At 43.0% G+C, this 19,087-nt stretch overlaps 1 protein-coding gene across 2 annotated transcripts in view; it reads left to right on the forward strand.

Annotated features, from left to right (window-relative positions):
- The first annotated feature begins 929 nt into the window (after positions 1 to 929).
- Positions 930 to 19,087, forward strand: part of PHLPP2 (PH domain and leucine rich repeat protein phosphatase 2) — a 34,461-nt gene continuing 16,303 nt past the window's right edge. Inside the window, exons 1-7 of one of the 2 annotated variants that reach the window (XM_042022873.1) lie at positions 930 to 1,097; positions 1,323 to 1,567; positions 8,434 to 8,567; positions 12,613 to 12,803; positions 13,233 to 13,358; positions 14,460 to 14,614; positions 18,655 to 18,801. In XM_042022873.1, coding sequence (XP_041878807.1) covers positions 960 to 1,097; positions 1,323 to 1,567; positions 8,434 to 8,567; positions 12,613 to 12,803; positions 13,233 to 13,358; positions 14,460 to 14,614; positions 18,655 to 18,801 — 1,136 coding nt within the window. In that variant the 5' untranslated portion in view covers positions 930 to 959. Of the gene's footprint in view, positions 1,098 to 1,322; positions 1,568 to 6,226; positions 6,367 to 8,433; positions 8,568 to 12,612; positions 12,804 to 13,232; positions 13,359 to 14,459; positions 14,615 to 18,654; positions 18,802 to 19,087 lie in introns of those variants that run through there. The other variant, XM_042022874.1, reaches the window with a different exon arrangement.

Below are 19,087 nucleotides of genomic sequence, written 5' to 3' on the forward strand. Positions count from 1 at the left end.
AATGTTTTGATTCTTAATGTTTTGATTCTTAATGTTTTGATTCTTAATGTTTTGATTCTTAATGTTTGGCCAGGGCAAGGTTAGATGATACAAAATAATAAGGCCAGATTTTGAAAAAAACTTTACAGGAAATTTTGGAGACAGAGATGAGTGGACAATTGCAAAACACTTGAGCAGTTCCTGTGGAATACCATGCTGAGAGTGAGTGTTAGTTACTAGCAACAATGCTTGTCCAGGTGCTAGAAAGGTGTGATGGGATCTGAACACAAGGAGTATTTGGAGCCTGCTCTGGGAGCTCGTTAAAAGATCCCTTTCTCCATGTGCCTCTTGGACAAGGATTGCCGTCGTATCTCTGTCCCCACATGTGCCTCCTTTGTGTTTTCTAGTCACATTCACATTTCAGTAGATGACTTTTCATGTCTCTTCTAACATGTAATTTCACTGTGGGAAGGTGGGAGGCTTTTTTAAATGTGCTTGATCCTGTTGGGGCAGGAGCAGTGGCTGCCCTAAAGCATACTCAAATTCTTGCAAACTGTGTCATGATGACGTCGGTGGTCGATGATGCCGTCATTAGTAGCAGCCACTGGTTAAGACTGGCAGAGCTTACGTGATGGACCTGCGGGGCAGCAGGAGAACGGTGATGTTCGGCTGTTGTGCAGCCTACCTCCCTCCAGCTGCGGGGCGGTGAATGGTGACAGATCCTGGAGCTGTGTGAAGGGCGAGCGGTGACAGGTGCGTTTGCAGCGCTCACGTGAGCTTTGCCTTTTCCCCGCCCGGCTGGCGAGCGGCTCTCACTCGGCACCTCTCGCTGGTAGAAGGGCACGGACGCAGCCGCGGAGCTCGGGGTGCCCGGCCTGGACCCCACGCTCCCGCCGCCGCCCGGGGCGGGGCCTGGGCCGGACGGCCGGTGCGCTTCCGGGGCGGGGCCGCGGAGGCCCGGGGTGTCGGTCCGGCCGGCGATGGGGGAGGCCGGGCCGGGGCCGGGTGCTGGGCCGGGGCCCAGGGAGGCGCAGGAGCCTGAGGAGGACGAGGCGGCGGCGCCGGGCGGTGCACGAGGGGGCCGGGCCGGACCCCGCGGCGGCATCCGGGTGCTCAAGGTGAGGAGGGGACCGAGGCCTCCGCCGCTCCCGGCGACTCGGTGGGGTGGGGGAAGTCGGCTGCGGGACGCCGGGGGCTCTGCCCGCCGCGACCTTGGTCTTTCCCTGCCCGGCGTGGGAATCCCGGTGGCTGCGGCCTGTGCGGAGGGGGCCGGTGCGAGGCCAGGTCGGAGTATGGCCGCGGCCGGAGGCGGTGCTGACGCTCGGGTCTGGGCTGCCTTGCAGAGGAACGCGAAGCGCACCGGGAGCAGGAGCTGCCAGAGCAGGAGTCGGGTTGGTTCCCGTGAGAGGACCTGGCTGAAAGGGGACGTCGGACGAGGCTGCGTGTATGTTTATGGAAGAGACTCAGCAGCTGCAGCTCCTTCGGACTTACGCCTGGTCCTGTGCACAGTGGACACCCAAGCCTCGGAGATCTGTGATGGAGAAGGGAGGAAAAACCTCTTTTTGCAGCTTCATGGAGACCTGGTCAGGTGAGGGCCAAGAAAGGATAAACCTGACTGAGAAATGTTTTGTATAGGTTTGCGAGGCTCCGTTCACCGTGTTCACTTGTTGGCAGGGCAGGTAGGGAACAGGCAGAGGTAGTAGCTGGTAGTCAGGTACAGCCTTGAGTCATGCAATTAATAAAAAAATAGGTAGTGGTGAAGTAGAGGTTACACGCCTCATAGTTGTGTGTTTTAACAGGGAGGGTTTGACTGTTGCTCCAGCCCTACTGTTGCTCCAGCCCGAAATATGTCCTCATTTTCTAGGTAGAGGTGCCTGTTCATATATTCCTTTGTTGTGTTCTGTGTTATGGGGATTTTAGCATCCAGACAACCTGATCTATTTAAGAGGCTGTAAACAGTTATTTTGAGTCAGCAAAATAAGTAAGGTAGTTTCACAGTTATGTCATGTGATATTTACCTGTTCATAATTTTTTTACTAAGAAGAGTTGCCAGATAAATAATTTTAGGCAGACAGAAAATGTAGCAAGGGTTATATAAAGAAGGCTTAAGCATTAGATGCTGTGTTTTATGCCTGAAGTCAGTTTTGGCTGAAAATAGATGGCTCAGGGTTTAATGTACGCAAACTTTATGCTGTGGGTGTGTTATGGACTGTAGGTTTACAAGCTCCCATTCGGTTTGTTGGTATTTAGACTTTGCGCTGATTCTTCTGGTCTTAAGATTCAGTTATGAAATTGCCACTCCTGTTCTCAGGGGCAAATAATTGCTGTGGTCTTCTTACTTAAAGGCTAAGCAGTAGATACAATGCATTTTGAACAGAGCTAGTAGCTGGATTTTTGATAGTGAAGTGAAAGTTACAGGTCACATGTGTCCAAATTTTAAAACTGTGGTGTGTGTTTGCTCTGAAATGGGGTGGGAATGTTAGTGGGGGGAGATGCAGAGAGAATAGGATGTGTTTAAAACTGACTGTTGGAAAAGGTTGCACTGGTCAGGGTTGTAGGAACGAGGGATGGATTAGTTAGAAACACTGTATGAGAAGAGAGACACTTGAACATAGCCACTGAGGCAGCTGAAAAGCTGTTTGTTGCTTGAAAAATTGGTAAGGAAGTTGGCATGTTTTGGACCCTAATAGTGAGCAGATTTTCCAGCATTTTTAAGGAAGAGCAGACCAGTTAGTGCAGATCATGAAAAAATCTTAGGTAAAGCTTGTCGATGTATTCGGAGAGACACATTTTTACTTTTTTTAGCTTTTGAAGTGGCTTTTGTGTTTGAATTCTTTTCAATTCTCACTTTTCTCTTGCTAGCTAGCTGTGCCTGTCTTTGATTTGTGGCAGACTTTGCACTGGATTAGCAAATTGGATCTGCTGCCAGTCTTTTGGAAGCAAGTACTGAGCTGTAAATTATTACTTCCCACTCTTTTTGCCTCTTGGTGTGTCTAGGACTTGGTCAAGATTTGTCATAAATTTTGTGAAGAGTTCTTGGTTATGATGTGTCTGTTCCTTGTAATTCTTAGAGTGTTTGCCACAGAAGAGATCCTTGAATTACTTCCCACTGGAGTTGTTCTTGGTAAGGAAATGGGAGTTACCAGTATTGCTTCAGTAACACCTGTGTTAGTAACAGGAAGCAGGCCTGAATGGGTATCTACTTGCATGTCCACAGGAAGATGACAGAATGCTCAAGATTATCCTCATGCCCTGTTGAGATAGTTCCTTCCTCGAACAAACTTTACCAATTACGTTAATAACGTGTTCACAAATACAAATTACTCTGTTAAATATCTGATCACATCTTACCATAAGTACATGCATCTCTCAGACAGCTTCTGAATTCTTCACCCTTTTAATATCAGCAGGTGACTTTCTTTCCAAAGCATGGCAGATGTTGCTTTGGCACCTGACTTGGAAGACTGAAAGCTGTATGGAAGAATAGCAGAAGCTCTTTTGTGTATTCAGTCTAAATATTCAGCAATGTCCTTGTGATCGTTTTATTTCCTTTTCAATTCTGTGAATTCAAGTCAGTTTCTGTAAGAACTTTTTCTTTTCCACAGTGTACCTCAAGGATCTTTAGCTTTCTCCTAGCTAGAATCTTTCCTTATGCTTGTATCCCTTCATATCCAGGAGTTATATCTTCCTGCAGAGGGAAGGCTTAAACAAGAATAGTGTGGATACCTTCTTTGGTCTGGATACCACTCACAAAAAAAATTTAAGCTGCAAAGATTTGAAAACTTGACCCATGCTTGTGGAGAGCTACAGTTGCAAAAGGAGTGAAACTGAAACTCTTGCTACTTCTTGTTGGCTTTTCTGTCTCCTTAAGCCTTTGCACCTATGCTGCGGAGAGCTGCTGTGAGCAGAGGAAGTATTCAGTCCCTGATGTGTGATGCTGCTGAGGATGCCATGGGCTGTTTGTGCCAGACTGCAGCTGCTGTGACAGCCGTGTGTTCTCACATGTGCCAGCGTTCAGAGCCCATTGTGTTTGGTACAGGATGAGTTTGTACTGTTCTAATGTGATCTCATGCCAGTTTGGGTTTCACACCATGTTGCTTTCTCTTGAAAGTGTATTTTTCTGCTGCAATTTAACTGTTACTTCTGGAGTATGTCAGCCTTGACCAAGTTAGTGAAGAAATTCCATATGGGAGCTGCCATTCCCTATACAGGTTTTGGTTTTCCTTTTGCTGGCCTGTCCACGGTTTTGTTAGTGAGTCACATGGCTCTTGATGAGAACTTGGACCAGTAATCCAGTCCTCCAGTGTGGAAATACTCAAGGTCTCCAGAATGTCTCCAAGAGCACTCAGGGAACTGCTCCCTTTCTCAGTGTGAGCATGGTCTGTAGGCAATGGGCTGGTGTGCTTGTGGCTTTATTTACAGACCCTGTGGGTGTTGTTAGTCACATACCTGGCTCTGCCCCGGTGTTCCTCGGTCACAGGTCCAGCACACAGTGAAGTGCCAGAAGGCAGTCAGACACCCTTTCCACCATGTCTTCACGACTGAAATACCTAACCCTGAGCTCCACTTCCTCTACAGAGTGGCCAGTCATTGCCTCCTGTGACTTTTTGGGTGTAGATCTTTCTGTAAACTCAAAACTCTCCTGCCAGGTAGTGAGGTTGGAACAACTTGTGATGTTTTTATAGGCAGCTTCCAGAATTCAGAAGACTTTTTGGGAAAGCTTTTGTCCTGTGGCTGCTGACCAGCAAACCTAGATGGTGCAATAGAACAGGCTACTCAATTGATTGGTTTTCAGATAGGACTGGTGCTATGGTACTAGAGGTACATTTGTAGAGGATTTGGCTTGAATAGCTATTGCCACCCATGTTCCTTTTGTACATGGCTTTCATAGAAAAGAAACAAAACCAAGGGCGTTGTGTCTTAGATGTCTTCAAAGAGCAAATCAGTTTGATTTATGTGGACAAGAAAGAAGATTAAGGGCTTTTCAAATTAGCATTTTGAAACCCTGCAGCATTAATTCTTGCTGAAGTATAAGATGAGAAGAATAAAAAAGAAAAAAAGCAGATCTCATCTTGAAAAGGGTAAGTATGGTGGGATAGAGTATCCAGCTTTTTCAGGAGGGTAAGCCAGAGGACTGTACCTCAGAGAGCATTGAGCAGCCTGTACAACTGTGACTTATGTGCTTTTCATACAACACAAATGATCCCTCTACCTCATTACTGTTCTTCCTGAAATCTGATGTGCAGATATGTAGTTTAGTGTGTACTTTAAAAAGCCTCAGTCTGTTCAGCAACCAAATAGTAAAGTTTGAGTGTTTGTTTGTTTTTTTTTCCTTGGGAAGTCTAGATGCAGGCTACTTGATAAGTTCTTTTTGTGAGTGACACTCAAGCATTTAAAATTCCTGAGCCATGGGTCACATGCTGGAAAGGCTGTTTCCTGGCAAGCATAAGGCTTTAATAGCAGAAGAATAGGAGTCTGGGGGTAGCCAAGGAAAACTTGGACAAGGTTTGGAGATCCAGTCAAATCTCACATATTCTTGGATTCTATGCTGAAGGGTACACAATACATCGGGTGTACTGTATTGGAAGTCAGCATTGTTAAGTGCAATCTATTATTTATTCATTACAGTTTCTAATAGCTTGCCTGTTATAAGAGACAGATACACAGGTTTGTGATTTCTAAGATTACCTCATAAAGCTCTTTTGGAAGTTTGGTGTTGTGTTCTCTGGTATCTGTTTCTATAGCAAAAAATATTAAGATAAACCTTAGCTATATATTTGTAGATGTGCTTGGCTCTGAGCTTGTAAATCTTGACAGATAGTCCTAAAAAAGGCTGAGATCCTTCATATAAGCTTAAGAAATCTCTGCGAAGAAAGAAGAATTGATGGCATTTTGCTCTTTTGAACCAATCTCTTGTCCTGTGTCCATCTCACAAAACACGCAAAGAAAGAGCGTTTAATAAGTCAGCTTTTCATGATGATTGTGCAGGAATTCCATCTTAGCTGACATCAGCTTATTAGTGAATAGGAGCTCCAAGAGATAATTTCTGAAGAGAGAGGAAAGGGGTTATTTCATATACAGCCTTCTGGATAATAAGTAGATGTATTTCTGTGTAAAACAAAAGCAGGGAGCAGACTTGCCCTAAACAGGCTTAGCAAGCATTGAGCAGTAAGAACTGGTTTTGTGGGTCAGCTGCATATCAACTACATTGCCTTTTCAGACTAGAAACTTTGTTGTTTTGTACCAGAGCTTTGAGAGTAATCCCGCTTCTGATCCAGAGGTCCTATATGTGAAGCCAGAGTTGCAATGTATCTGCTTGAAATACCTGAGGTCAATTTACTTCTTGAGATGTGTCTTGGTGACGCCAAAGGAAGCCTGGATGACTAGGTACTTGTAAATGGTTCATGTTTTATGAAATCTGTCCTGCCTTAATTATGAGATGACATTTTTAAAGCTGTCAGTAATAGTGGAAATACTCTGATATAATCATTAAAAACAATGAGAAATGTTTTTATTCTTGAGAAGAGGTGAGAAGAAGTGGAAAAGTTTGGTACGTACAGAAAGGAAATATTTCCCATTAAGACACGCAGTATTAATGATGTATGCAAATCAACAAAGTTTAGTGGAAAACAGGTCCTACCTCGCAAACTTGATCTTGATGCTTCAAGATTTCAAGCTTGGTTGCCAAAGGCATTAGTCATTTGTTGCAGTGAGATGTTGGACTGGGCTCTGAGCAGCCTGTTTGAATTGAAGATATCCCTGTCCATGGTGGGATGGTTGGAGTAGATGACCTTTAAAGGCCATTCCAACCCAAAATGTCCTGAGGTTCTGTGTTCTGATGTCATGGGGGAAAAAGCAATGCGCAAACCAGTAAAACTCATTGACTATTATCTTACAAATGGGAAACTGTTATTCAGTGTAAGCATCTTGTTTTGGGTGAGGAGCTGGTTAGTGTATATTTGACGGAAGAAACGTAAACTTGCATTGTTCAGCTTGCTCTGTTAATAACCTGTGGCTAAAAGGTAAGAACTCCGGAGGACATGGATGGAGGGAGTGACAGGTACTGAGAAGCCAGTACAGCAGGTTGCTCTAGATGGTTTAGCATGCAGTATTCCCTGGAAAACACTGCTTTTCAGTATCATTAGGTATATTTATGTGAAAGAGAAGTATACTAAATACTGCAAAGGAGAGGAAGGAGGTTACAAGTTGCCAAAAGATGCAGTTCAGGAGGACTTGTGCATTGGAGGGATATGAGAGCAGGTTTGATCCAGGAACGTAAAAGTGTTTGAGTAGAACCAATGTGTATGTGTGGTTTTGTGTAGCCAGTACGTGGATACAGGGAACCGTCATGTCAGTGCTTGCAGAGTAGGGATAAGCTAAAAAGAAATTGGTGGTAAAAATCCTTTTGAATCAAAGTAGACCCTCTCAGCTGCAAAAATAATTTTAAAAGCACCTTGCACCTTATCTTGAAGAGGACGTTTGAAATGTTTAGTGACATGGTTTATGAACTCCTGTTTAAAGAATAGGTGACAGGTGAGGTCCAGTGACTAATCTGAAGCTAGGCACTTTTAGATTAAATATGGGGATTTTTAATGGTGGATAATAAGTGGACCATTGGAACAGCATATTTTAACTCCTACCTAACATTTTCAGTGGTTAATCTTTTACACTGTTTTTTTTCCCTAAAGTTAAACTTATAATTTAGCAAGAAATTTTGTTGTTTTTATTGAACAAAATCACAATTCAGGGTCTCTGGAAAAAGTGAGAAGAGAGGATCAGAAAACATCTTTTCCATTCTGAATATACTAAATCTGATGTTTCACAAGAACTTTCTCTTACTGCTGTTTATTCAAGCTAGCCACTGAATCCTTCCTGTGTTCTGCCGTAGTTCTAAAACCTCCTTTTAAATGTACTGGTTAAGTTAACTTGCCAAAACATAAGAATCTAGCTACTGATGTGAGCTAGAGAGAGTAGGAAATTTGTATTTTCTTTTTTTTTTCTTTTAAGTAATTCTTCGTGAGGATTCTTCAAATGCTTTGCTCCAAGCTGCATTTGAAAGAAAAAATTTAAGAGTTCTTTTATATTTTTGAGGCATTATACATAGGGGTTTTTAATTACTTGGTATCTGCTTTTTTGCGCAGTATTTATGGTTTTGTGTCTTGTCATGGTTTCTTCCTGGTGCTCCTTAAATCATGGAATGGAAATATTCACCATGAATTGTGTGGCTTATGCCAATTGCTTTTCCTCTCTGTTTGTCTTCTGCAATGTAGTTCACAAGTGCTGCAGTTCTTAAGTGCTGCTTGTGAAGCAGGGAGCAGAGACCCAAGGGTCTGTGCTTTCCAGTCCTTTTCAGAGGAGCAGAACAGTGTGTCAGTATTCCTCACACTTTAGCCATACTGAGACTTGTTTAATCTTCTTTGCATTCTCAAACTACTTTCTTGTATGTTTTGACAGGAGGCTGGAGCCCACAGAAAAACCCCTTCAGATTGTGTATGACTACTTGGCTGGGTTGGGTTTTGATGATCCTCTCAGAATGCAGGAAGAGGCAGCAAACTCTGATCTCAGCTGTATGATTCGCTTTTACGGCGGTAAGAAATTGTGTGTGCACACTGTCGCTGTTCCTGTAGCTGTAACTGTGAGCTGGAACCCAGCCTGTTGGGTTTATAGAGGGCTGCATCAAGCACCTGCAGTACCAATAAGCATTTCTTAAAACATTTTCAAGATTAATAGAAAAAAAATCACACTTCCGTAGTTTTCTTGATCCTGTCTATGGCTTGAGAAAAGACAGGTCTACAGGAAGGCACAAGATTGCTCTGTTGTCTTTAGCTTCAAATATTGCAACTGATGACTTCGAGCTCCCACTAGGATCAGAAACACATTGCAGTTCTGTTTAGATGTGCATGAAGTTTGTATTTACAAAAAGTGGGTCGATATGGGCAAGGAAGGTCCTGGTCAAATACCTCCACAGCCTTTAAACAGCGAAGAGTGAAGGTGCCAGCTGGTTAATAATAATGCAGGCTGCCATCAGAAACCTAGGGCATTGGATTACAGAAGCGAGACTTTGGAGTGTGGCCTGTTGAACTGATTTAGGCAGGAATACAGTATACACAAGGAGCCACAGATAACAGGCATAGGCCTGTGGGCATCTGGTGCTAGTGATCAGAAAGGGAATTCACTGAAGTTAAGAGGAAACAGAAATGAGGGTGAGGAAAGATAATAAAGAAATTATTTCCTTACTTTTAAGTACTTCACCTGTGTATTTTTTGCATTTCAGAAAAAAAAATTCAAAGTGCTTTTAATGGAAAATTGTTCTTGCATTGTGGATCTAGGCAGCCAGACTGAGCTGCTAGCCGTCTTTTGTTTATTCAGTGTCAAAAAAAAGTGTTCATAAGAAATCAGCTTCTTCACCCTGCTGAGACAACCCCCTTCTGTCTAGGAGCTGTGTGTAGAACAGGCAAAACAGTGTATATACTGTATACACTGTACATATATATGCAAAACACGGAGTGTAACAGATGGAAAGAAGTGTGACATGCATAGTCTGGATTTATGGGGCAAGGAAGAGGGAGCCAGAAGTTAGCTAGGCTGGAAGGAGTAGAGGCATCAAGGATAGGGGGTATAGAGAACTTTGGAGGAAAAAATGAAAGCTTGGTTATGTCAAGCAGGACCTGCTGAGGACTCACGAAGAGCGACTCAACTTCATGGAACCAAGTAGGTAGAAAATGTAATTGAGTAGTTTCAGTCAGCATGGGTGGCTGGTCTGCTTAGGAGGAGGCTGTGAAGGAAGAAGTATAAGGGCTGAAGAGTGTTCAGGAGACCTGTCTTAAGGAAGTACAAGCAAATGCTGACAAAGTGATTCTCAAAGGTGGGGGAGGAATTAGAGGGAATGCTATGGAGGATGATATGATAATTTTGCAAAGCCTGCAGCTGAGAACATAAGGGAGGAAGTACTGGATTTTAGACAGAGAAACTTAGAATCATGGCATCACAGACTGGCTTGGGTTGGAAGGAACCTTAAATCATCTAGTTCCACCCTCCTGTCATGGGCAGGGACACCTTCCACTGTCCCAGGTTGCTCCAAGCCCTGTCCAGCCTGGCCTTGGACACTTCCAGGGATCCAGGGGCAGCCACAGCTTCTCTGGGCACCCTGTGCCAGGGCCTCACCACCCTCACCATAAAACATTTCTTCCTCATGTCCAGTGTAAATTTCCCCTCTTTCAGTTTAGAAACATGTTCCCTTGTTCTGCCACTATAGGCCTTGGTAAAATGTCTCTCTATGCTTTCTTATAAGCTGCCTTTATATATGGAAAAGCTGCAGGAAAGTCCTCCCAGAGCCTTCTCTTCTCCAGGCTGATCAACCCCAACTCTCTCAGCCTGTCTCCATAGGAGAGATGTTCCAGCCACCTGACTGTTTCCATTGCTTCCCCTTGACCCACTCTAGGATAGGTGTCATGGTTTTGGAGCAGAAAGGGAAACTGGAAGATTGGTGTAGCTGTGTAGTAATGCTTGGAACAGTGCCGCTGTGGCAGTTAGTAGTGGGATACCACTTTTAGTCCCATAATATTGTTTTCTTACAAGTGTGGGGCTGGTCTTTCAGCTTGGTGAAGTCAAAGCGATTTTTTTCTGTGGATGCTTACAGTTTCTCACCAATAAAAGACATCTTATGTCAAACTTCATGTCCCTGAAACAAAACTATTGTTGTAAATAAACAACTAAATGTTTCAGCTAAATTCAGCCAGATACGGACTTCAAGATAACACTTTAGATTTGGCAAGCTGAAGATCCTGCTGTCTGACTGACAAACAGTATTACAGCTTGAGTTAGTACTTAACTGTTTGCTCCTGATAAATGTTTGGAGTATGGTTTCCCTATTCAAGCTTGTTGTGTGATCACTCTGGCCTGCTTACTCCGCATAGCATCAGTTGGAACATCCAGCCCAGCACCCCAGGAAGGTGCCAGGAGCAGCTGGACCTCAGTGCCAACCTACTCTGAAGCAGCTCAAATTCCTTCATATGCTACCAGTATCTCTTTCAGTTAGAGTATTGTGGGCTTCAAATTCTCTGTAACCCCAACTCCAGAAGCTGAATGGTTGACCTTGAGTGTGTCCAGTATGGCTGCAATTGGCAGCAGTCTGACTCCAGTCCAGTCTGAGTAGTCTCAGTGCTTGTCACAAGGTCGGAGTAGCTGCAAATAGTTGCTTCTCCCTAAACAAGACCTGAACCACATTCATCATTCCTAGCAGTAGGACCACACTGGTTTTCAACATGCCAAGGATATTCAGAATTCCCAAACGCTGTTGTAATTAAGCTGGAGGAGAAAAGGAGGATGTGGGAAGTGTCCACTCCCTAGGTGGACTCTCTGAGGAGAAAAGGCAAATGGTGTCATTATCAACATTTTCCACTAAACGGCACCAGAGCACAGAGATAAGGGCCATGCTGAGCATACAGACCAGATTACGAAATGCAACATCATAACCTTAACCCAGCCTTTACAGCAGACAAGATGTTACATAATGCGACCTTGAGAACAAGTGCAACAAAATAGGGCAAACAAATCAACATTGTGACCAGCCACTGTTAAACGAATACAATAAATGCTTATGGCAAATTTGTTTTAACACGCTCTGGTCAGATCTGTCTCCGCCCTTTGTGTACCAGGTCTGCCGCCTGAAAGGACCGTTGTGGTTTAACCCCACCCATCTGCTCACTCACACACTGCTTCCCCCATGGGATGGGAAGGAGAATGGGAAAAAGGTGATATCTGTGGACTGAGAACATAAACTGTTTCATAAATTGAAATAAAGTAAAATAATAATAATTGTAATGAAAAGGGGAATAACAAAGAGAGAGGAATAAAACACAAGTGATACACAATACACTGCTCATCACACTGACTGGTGCGCTTCCCGTGGCAATGCTCAGCCCTCCTGTTGCAGTTCCCTCAGTTTGTATACTGGGCATGATGTTCTGTGCTGTGGAATATCCCTTTTGCTAGTTTGGATCAGCTGGCCCAGCCATGCTCCCTTGCAGTTTCTTGTGCATCTGCTTGCTAAAGAGAATGGGACACTGAAAAGTCCTTGACTTGGGTGAGCACTGCTGTGCACCAACCAAAACAGCAGTGTGTTAGCAACATTATTCTCACACAGAAGCCAGAATACAGCCCTGTACCATCTTCCAGGAAGAAAATTAATTCTATCCTAGGCAAAACCAGGACAGTCATCTTCAGGGAAAGAACTTCCTTCTGTAGCTGATTTTCCAGACCTTCCTTGAAAGTCCAGTAGAAGCCACTTATTTAATGGTTTCTGTGACTTTAGCTGACTCAATGAGAGTTTAAAATTGGTTTTCTGTTACATTTGAACGAAGGATATTTGGCAAGCATGTGGCTTTGCTAAGGTCTGTAACTACCTATAGATTAAAAAGACTGCATGGCAACCATTCTAACATTGTTCTGAGAGGCACCCAATGGTGCTGCTCAGCCGTTCCTGTGCTGACTGAGGATGTTTTGTCCTCTGCATGAGACATTTTTTAAAGTGCAATTTGTCTGCTTGTTCTTTACAACAACTGGTTATTTGTACTCACAGATTAGAATGAAGAACACATGGACAGTAAATGCTAATGTCCCCTTTTTCTTCAGAAAAGCCATGTCAAGTGGAACAGTTGGATCGCATCCTGCTCTCTGGAGTCTATAATGTACGCAAAGGAAAGACCCAGCTGCACAAGTGGGCAGAGCGCTCGGTCACTCTCTGTGGTACGTGCCTCATTGTGTCCTCGGTGAAGGACAGCCATGCAGGGAAGATGCACATCTTGCCTCTCGTTGGAGGGAAGGTAAGGCTTTTTTTGGTTAGCTGCCTGTAGCTTGGGAAGGAAGAAGAAATGGTAATGATGGGAATCATCCACAAGAGATTAATGCAGGCTTTTGTCACAGATTACTGCATTAATGTGCCCGACCCCTTTCTACTTGCTTTGCTTAGGTAGTAGTCTGAAGGCTAGTAAAATGAAGATACACTAGTTCAGCTTTCACAGCAGTAGCCAATGTTGTGAATGGGCAGTCTGGAAATTACTACTTCTTGTATCCACTTCACCAGAAATGTGTTAAGCAGGATTTACTTCTGGGTTTTTCTCCAGTATCTTTGCAGCTGCATTTTCAGCAAAATGTAGTGTTACTGGTGGTCAGCAATACCTCACCCTAGACTTCAGGTCAATTGTAATTGCTGGCACTTAGGCAGACTGTTGTTGTCAATTCTCCCTTTGCAGGTGGAAGAGATGAAACGTCGGCAGTACACCCTTGCTTTCACATCTGCTGGAGCACAAGCTCAAACATACCATATTTCCTTTGAAACGCTGGCAGAATGCCAGCGGTGGCACCGGCAAGCATCCACGGTGAGGCCATGGGGACAGTGTGGTTTGGATGGTGGGTGCAGGGGTATGCCACAGGAAGGGTTTTCTGATGCAGGCTTGGTCTGCAGTCAGAGGTGAAGCTAGGATGCAGGAGAAAGTACCCAGGACACTTTCCAGCTTTCTTTATTTCCTTCATGCTCTGGACTACAGAGATTTTTCTGTTAGCCATCTCTTTTTCTCTACATGTGCAATGATGTTGAGCAGTCGCTCTGCTGTTTTAACCCCTGCTGCACCTATGAGACTAACTTAATCACAGGTCATTGAACAAACCACAGGGACTGGCTGACTTTACAGCCATAGAAACCTACAGATTGCATTTGTGCCCATACTTGAACCTACCTGAAGTATGAGCCGGACATTCACAGGGCTGCCCTGATAGATTTGAGTTACAGAGAGATCGTAGGTCAGCAAGGATATTATGAAATACAAAATGAGTTCAGGATAAAGCAGGTCATAAAATGTCAAATTAAGCACCAAGGACCTCAAAACAAAACATGCTTAACGAAAGAACATCTGAGATTTGCAAAGACTTTATGAAATGTTGCAAAACCATAATTTATGAAGCCTTTTTATAACAAGTTATGTTTCAAATTTTATACCCTGAACAAGCTAATAAAAGAAAGAAGTAGCTAAAAGTACAGAAGAAGCAGCTAGGCCAAGCAGAGGTTCTGTAAACCTCCAAGAACTGAACTGGAAAATCAACTGCTTCCTGTTGCTTCTTGCACCTTTGGAAGGCACTTGGAGATTATGCTTTCTCAATAGAGTTTCCTCAAAGATCCGTTTTGCTCTATTACATTGGTTCTCTTATAGCCTAGCCTTTAGGCAGTGTGCCCAGTGCACATGCAGAGCAGGACTTTGTGTGAGTCCTGGCTGGTATCCAGCTATGCATCCTTGTCAGGGATGTAGCAAATGGCATAGGCTTGTACTTCATGGACTCCCATTTCCTGCATGGACTCTACCTGGTGGGCACAAGGAGTTCTTTCATGTTCTTGCAGATTTTTTACTACTTGTGTTCTTTGGCCTTCCATTAGACTTCCAGAGAAAATTTGTTGCACAGCTGCAGCTTTTTCTCTTTCCTTTCAGATTGTGTCTATGCGATTTAGCATGGTTGATCTTTCATGCTACAGCCTTGAGGAAGTACCAGAGCACCTCTTCTACAGTCAAGATATCACCTACCTCAACTTACGCCACAACTTTATGAGAACAAGTGGAGCAGGGAGTCTTGACTCCCTTTGCAGGTCTGCAAAGAATTATTTTTCTTCTACATTTGGAGTCCTTGACATATGGATACAGGAATGAAGTATTGCCTGTTCTCTTGGGGATGGTAAAAATATTGATCTTAAGGAAGCTCTCACAAGTGAGGGGGTTGGAAGCAGATCTGGGCAGCACAGACAGGAATAAACTTCCAACAACTTATAATATTCATGAGCTCCCTTCCACAGATTCTGTGCTAACTCTGATTTGAGATAAGCCTTATGGGATGACATGCCGTTTGTATGGACAAGATGCAGTAGTAATATAAGGCTGCTTGCTAAGCAGAGAACATCTCGGGGTATAAAATAAAAGGCAAGGAAAAGCATAATGCTGCTATTGTGAATAAGTGTTTGCAGGAAGAAGTTCAGGTCTGAAAAACCCTGTTTTGGCAAGTTCTTAATGTGTATTTGGAATTGGCAGAGGGCCTGTGAGACTCCAGCTTTGCTTTGGAAACTTGTGATGATCTGCTTTTAAGAGAGTAGCAGTTGTGGGATGGTATGGAAGCATGATGTAGTCATCTTAGGTAAGTGAAGGAGTCTTACAAAAATGTATTTAAATTAATTCCCCAAAATAATAAAAATCTAGAGGGAGATTAGTCTGTTGATATGTATAGCAGCCATGCTAAATAGAATTCAAGGATCTATTCTATGAATTTTGAAAGCTGATAGGAAGCCTAAAGTAGTATTGTCCAATGGCTCTGTTTCAAACAAGTTGTGTCTTAAGAAAAATGTATTTGGAGAAACTTTGCAAAAATGCTTTTTTGTTATTTGTTTGGTTTGGTTTGTTGTTGTTGTGGTTTTGAGGTTTGGTTGCTTTTGTCATTTTGGTTTGTTGCGGGGTTTTTTGCAAGGCGGGGTGGGGCGGGGAAGGGTGCGGTTTTGTTTTCTTTGTCTCCAGGGGCCTATTACTGTGCTATTTCATTTTCCTTCCTAGACAGTAATGAAATGCCTGGTATCCGTAAGAGTATACAGTGAAAAAAAATTGCTCACTTTTGGGAATTCTTTGCAGTTTTATTGGGAGCCAGAGTCTAGTCTGGTTTTCCAAACTTGTTTAAATGTTTTCTAATGGTGAATTGTTATAGATTCTGTTACTGGAGAAGCTGCTTAATTCAAGATTTTACTTTCTACTTGTCTCTTCAAATACATTGTATGATTTTGAAAAGGACATCAGAGCTTTATTTTCTAAAATGTAGTATCCTTGGTTCACAGGATCAGCAAAGGGGCTTGAAATTTCTTTTGACCTTGCATGTAGTCAACAAGAAATCTGGCATGTCAGAAACTGCACTCTTTTCCTGGCAGTGACTATGTCTGATGAAGCTGAAACCCTCAAACAAACAAAAGCCATAAAAGAAGCTCTCATTTCACACAATCTTGAATAAACAGGTAGCATTAGGTAGCCCACATAAGGCTGCTCATTGCCTTTTGAAAAGATTTTCTGTCTGAGGTTTTTAGGATGTTTCTAAGATTATAGCACCATAGGAAGACCCTTGCTTGCTTGCAGTAGGTGTTCTCAGTGCCTCAAGACTGTCAATTCCCAACAGCAGAATCTTTCACAATGGTCAGATCTCTTCCTCTGAGGAACTTTCAAGCTCTAGGAGTCTAATAAGCTATAACTATAATAATGGAGCAAAAATAATTAGCTAAAGGGAAAATGTTAAGCAAAGGTCATTAAATAACCCTACCTGCTTTATTACATCTCCTAGCTTATTTTTTATGTATTGTATTGCCTTTTGAGTATCTCCCTTGTCTGAAAAACACTCTGAGATCTGATCTTTTGTTGATATATGTGTGTGCATACACACGTGTACATCTGCATGTCTCTTGTCAGCATTCTAGCTAGTTGATACAGATTTGTGCTGAGTGCTTTGGTGGCAGAACGGGATGTGTTAAACTGGGAATGTTTCAGGGCAGCACCAGTTTGGGCTGCTAAACAGAGGATCGTCATCCCATGGAAGATTCACTGCTGTGTTTCCCTACCTCTTTGCTGTCTCAGTATGCCCTGTGAGAGCACAGACTGAAACCTGAGGAGCCACAACGATTTTGGGATCTTTATCCCCTATAATACCTGGTTCATATACAGCTTGAATTGCTTTTCCATTCCGTTCCTGCGTCACTACATGAGCTTACTGAGGCAAAGAAGAAGGAACAGAAGGAGAACTCAAAAGGCTTTTGAGTATTGTCCCCCCCACCGAATATGGAAGTCTGCTTGAGGAATCTCAGACCAAGCTGTGTCATGTACCAGCTTCCCTTCAGCTTTTGGAAACTTCAATGCCCCTCTTGTGCTTGCTTTGATATTTTTGCAGAGGGATGAATTCTAAACATTAGTTGTGCTGTTGCATTTAATGCTGTGTCTCTCAGAGCAGCTTCTCACCACACTGTTAGTGAGAGAGAAACACTTGGTGCTAAGAACAGGTGTAGCAAAAGCCATTGCAGAACTCCTGAGAAAGCAGTTTCATTAAAGTGTTTGCTGATTTCAAACCCTGAGAGCCGTGACCTGTCCTAAATCTCTTAAAGTTGAACCAGCTAATGAGATAGTTCAAATCTTCAGGTTCATCCTCATTGTTTCCTTCGTTTTCAATACTGTGGTGGAGTTCTGTGTGCAAGTTTCTGATTATTGTATCATTGTTAGATCTTTGCATTATCCAATGTGTTCCTTTGAGGAAGGCTTTTACCAACACAGCATCTTTTTCTCTTTGGCTTTCAGTTGCAGTATAAGAGAGTCTGTGGCTGCAGCAAACAAAAATGCCTATGCCCTTATTTATATGATGGGGTGCTCAAAGCAAACAATCTGTGTTCAAGTTTCAGCTATGTTCCCTCTTTCCGAAGAACAACTGCCCCCCAAGGTTATAAAGCAAAATGGAGAAATATAATGCATAGTTCCTACACAGATCATTACGAGTATTTTGAATCCGAAAAAAGGTCACTATAAAGAAGAAAGCAACTCCAAAAACTTTCAGTCTTATATTTCAAGACATCTCAAGCTAGAAGTAATATTCTCCCTCAAGCTAATTAACCTTGGTTTTGTTACCTATATTAAAACATTTGCTTCAAAATAGGAGCTACTCACCAATGCCTGGGAAAAGTTGGGTAGGTGAGGCAGATGAATAACTGTGTGTTTCCAAATAGTTCTCTGGTACATGAAATTTGCAATTATCTCATAGAACTGAGATATTAATTTCCCCACTGAATTAATTTCTGGTGGTTCCTGTTTGGGATGAGGAGGTTATTACTTGGGGAAAAATACTTTTGCTTCCTCTAGAAAGAGGCAGGAACTCTTGGAGGAGAACCCTCTTGTATGTTACCCCAGCTATGCTAAGTTCCTTCTCTCTCTTTGCACCTAGCATGGTGATTGAAGGAGCTAGAAATAGGTAAGCATTTCTCAAGCGCTGGTGGGACTGTAGTGACTGTGGGGCTGTCTGCACTTGGGGCAGTACCTGGGATGCAGTCTGCTGAGCAAGGAGCACTGTGGTTGTGTAATCTTGTTCAAGGACCTCTGGGTGCAGGTTTTGCGGTTTCCCAGCATGAAGCAAGTGGTTTCCTAGTTTTCCCTTTTACAGCTCAGCTTGGCTTTCTGTTGCACCCAGCTTGGAAAGGGGATTTCCCTCTTCTGTTTTATTCTCAGAACAGTCCCAGTGAATGTTTTCAGCTCCTCTTTTCCCAAGCGACTTAATTGTATACTACTATACTACTCTTACTGTAGTTAATTCTTTGAAGGTAAATTTTTTGAACTGAGCATTTTAGTCTCCTAAATCTTAGTAACAGTCACTAGGAAGAAGCCTGTCAAGTCAGGGTAGAAGATTCTTATCAGTTCCTGCAGTAAACCCATGGTATTTGATCACTTTCAGCATGACCACTGAGAAGAATATCAAATGACTTAAAACCAAATTTATGCAGGAACTCCTGTAATGAGTTAGCTGACTGTATCACCAGTGTAAAAAGACTTAAGAATTCTTTATGACTGGTTCTGTATATTTTTGCTTTCAGACTATGTAGGTTTGTAAATTAACTAGTGTTCTTGCTAATAGGTTTTCTCAGTTGAAGAGTCTGAACTTGTCTCATAATAGACTGGGAGAGTTTCCTGTATCACTGTGTGAGATCTCTACTCTGACAGAGCTTAATATTTCCTGTAATGGACTTCATTACTTGCCAAGTCAGATTGGCAAACTGTTGAAGTGAGTATGCTCTTTACATCTGTGATCATAAACATCCTTGATGCCTCAGCTGAGTACTACTGATGTGCAGATACTGTTTCTGAAAGTGTGAGTTCTAGGGCAGCCTGTTTTGCCCATGAAGGCTGAATGATTAATTTGACTCCAGCAGAAGGTCAAGAACTAAGATGTGCAATCCCTTAATCGCTGCTATTAAAACATTGCAGCTGCTGGTGCAGAAAAGATGAGGAAACTTTATGCAGATGAAGCACTGAAGGCAATTGCATTGTTTCTCAAATAAGTCTGTGCA

The sequence above is a fragment of the Corvus kubaryi genome, unplaced genomic scaffold (genome assembly GCF_017639235.1).
Source record: "Corvus kubaryi isolate FWS band 111438036 unplaced genomic scaffold, C.kubaryi_AGA036_p1.0 37225, whole genome shotgun sequence".
NCBI lineage: Eukaryota > Metazoa > Chordata > Aves > Passeriformes > Corvidae > Corvus > Corvus kubaryi.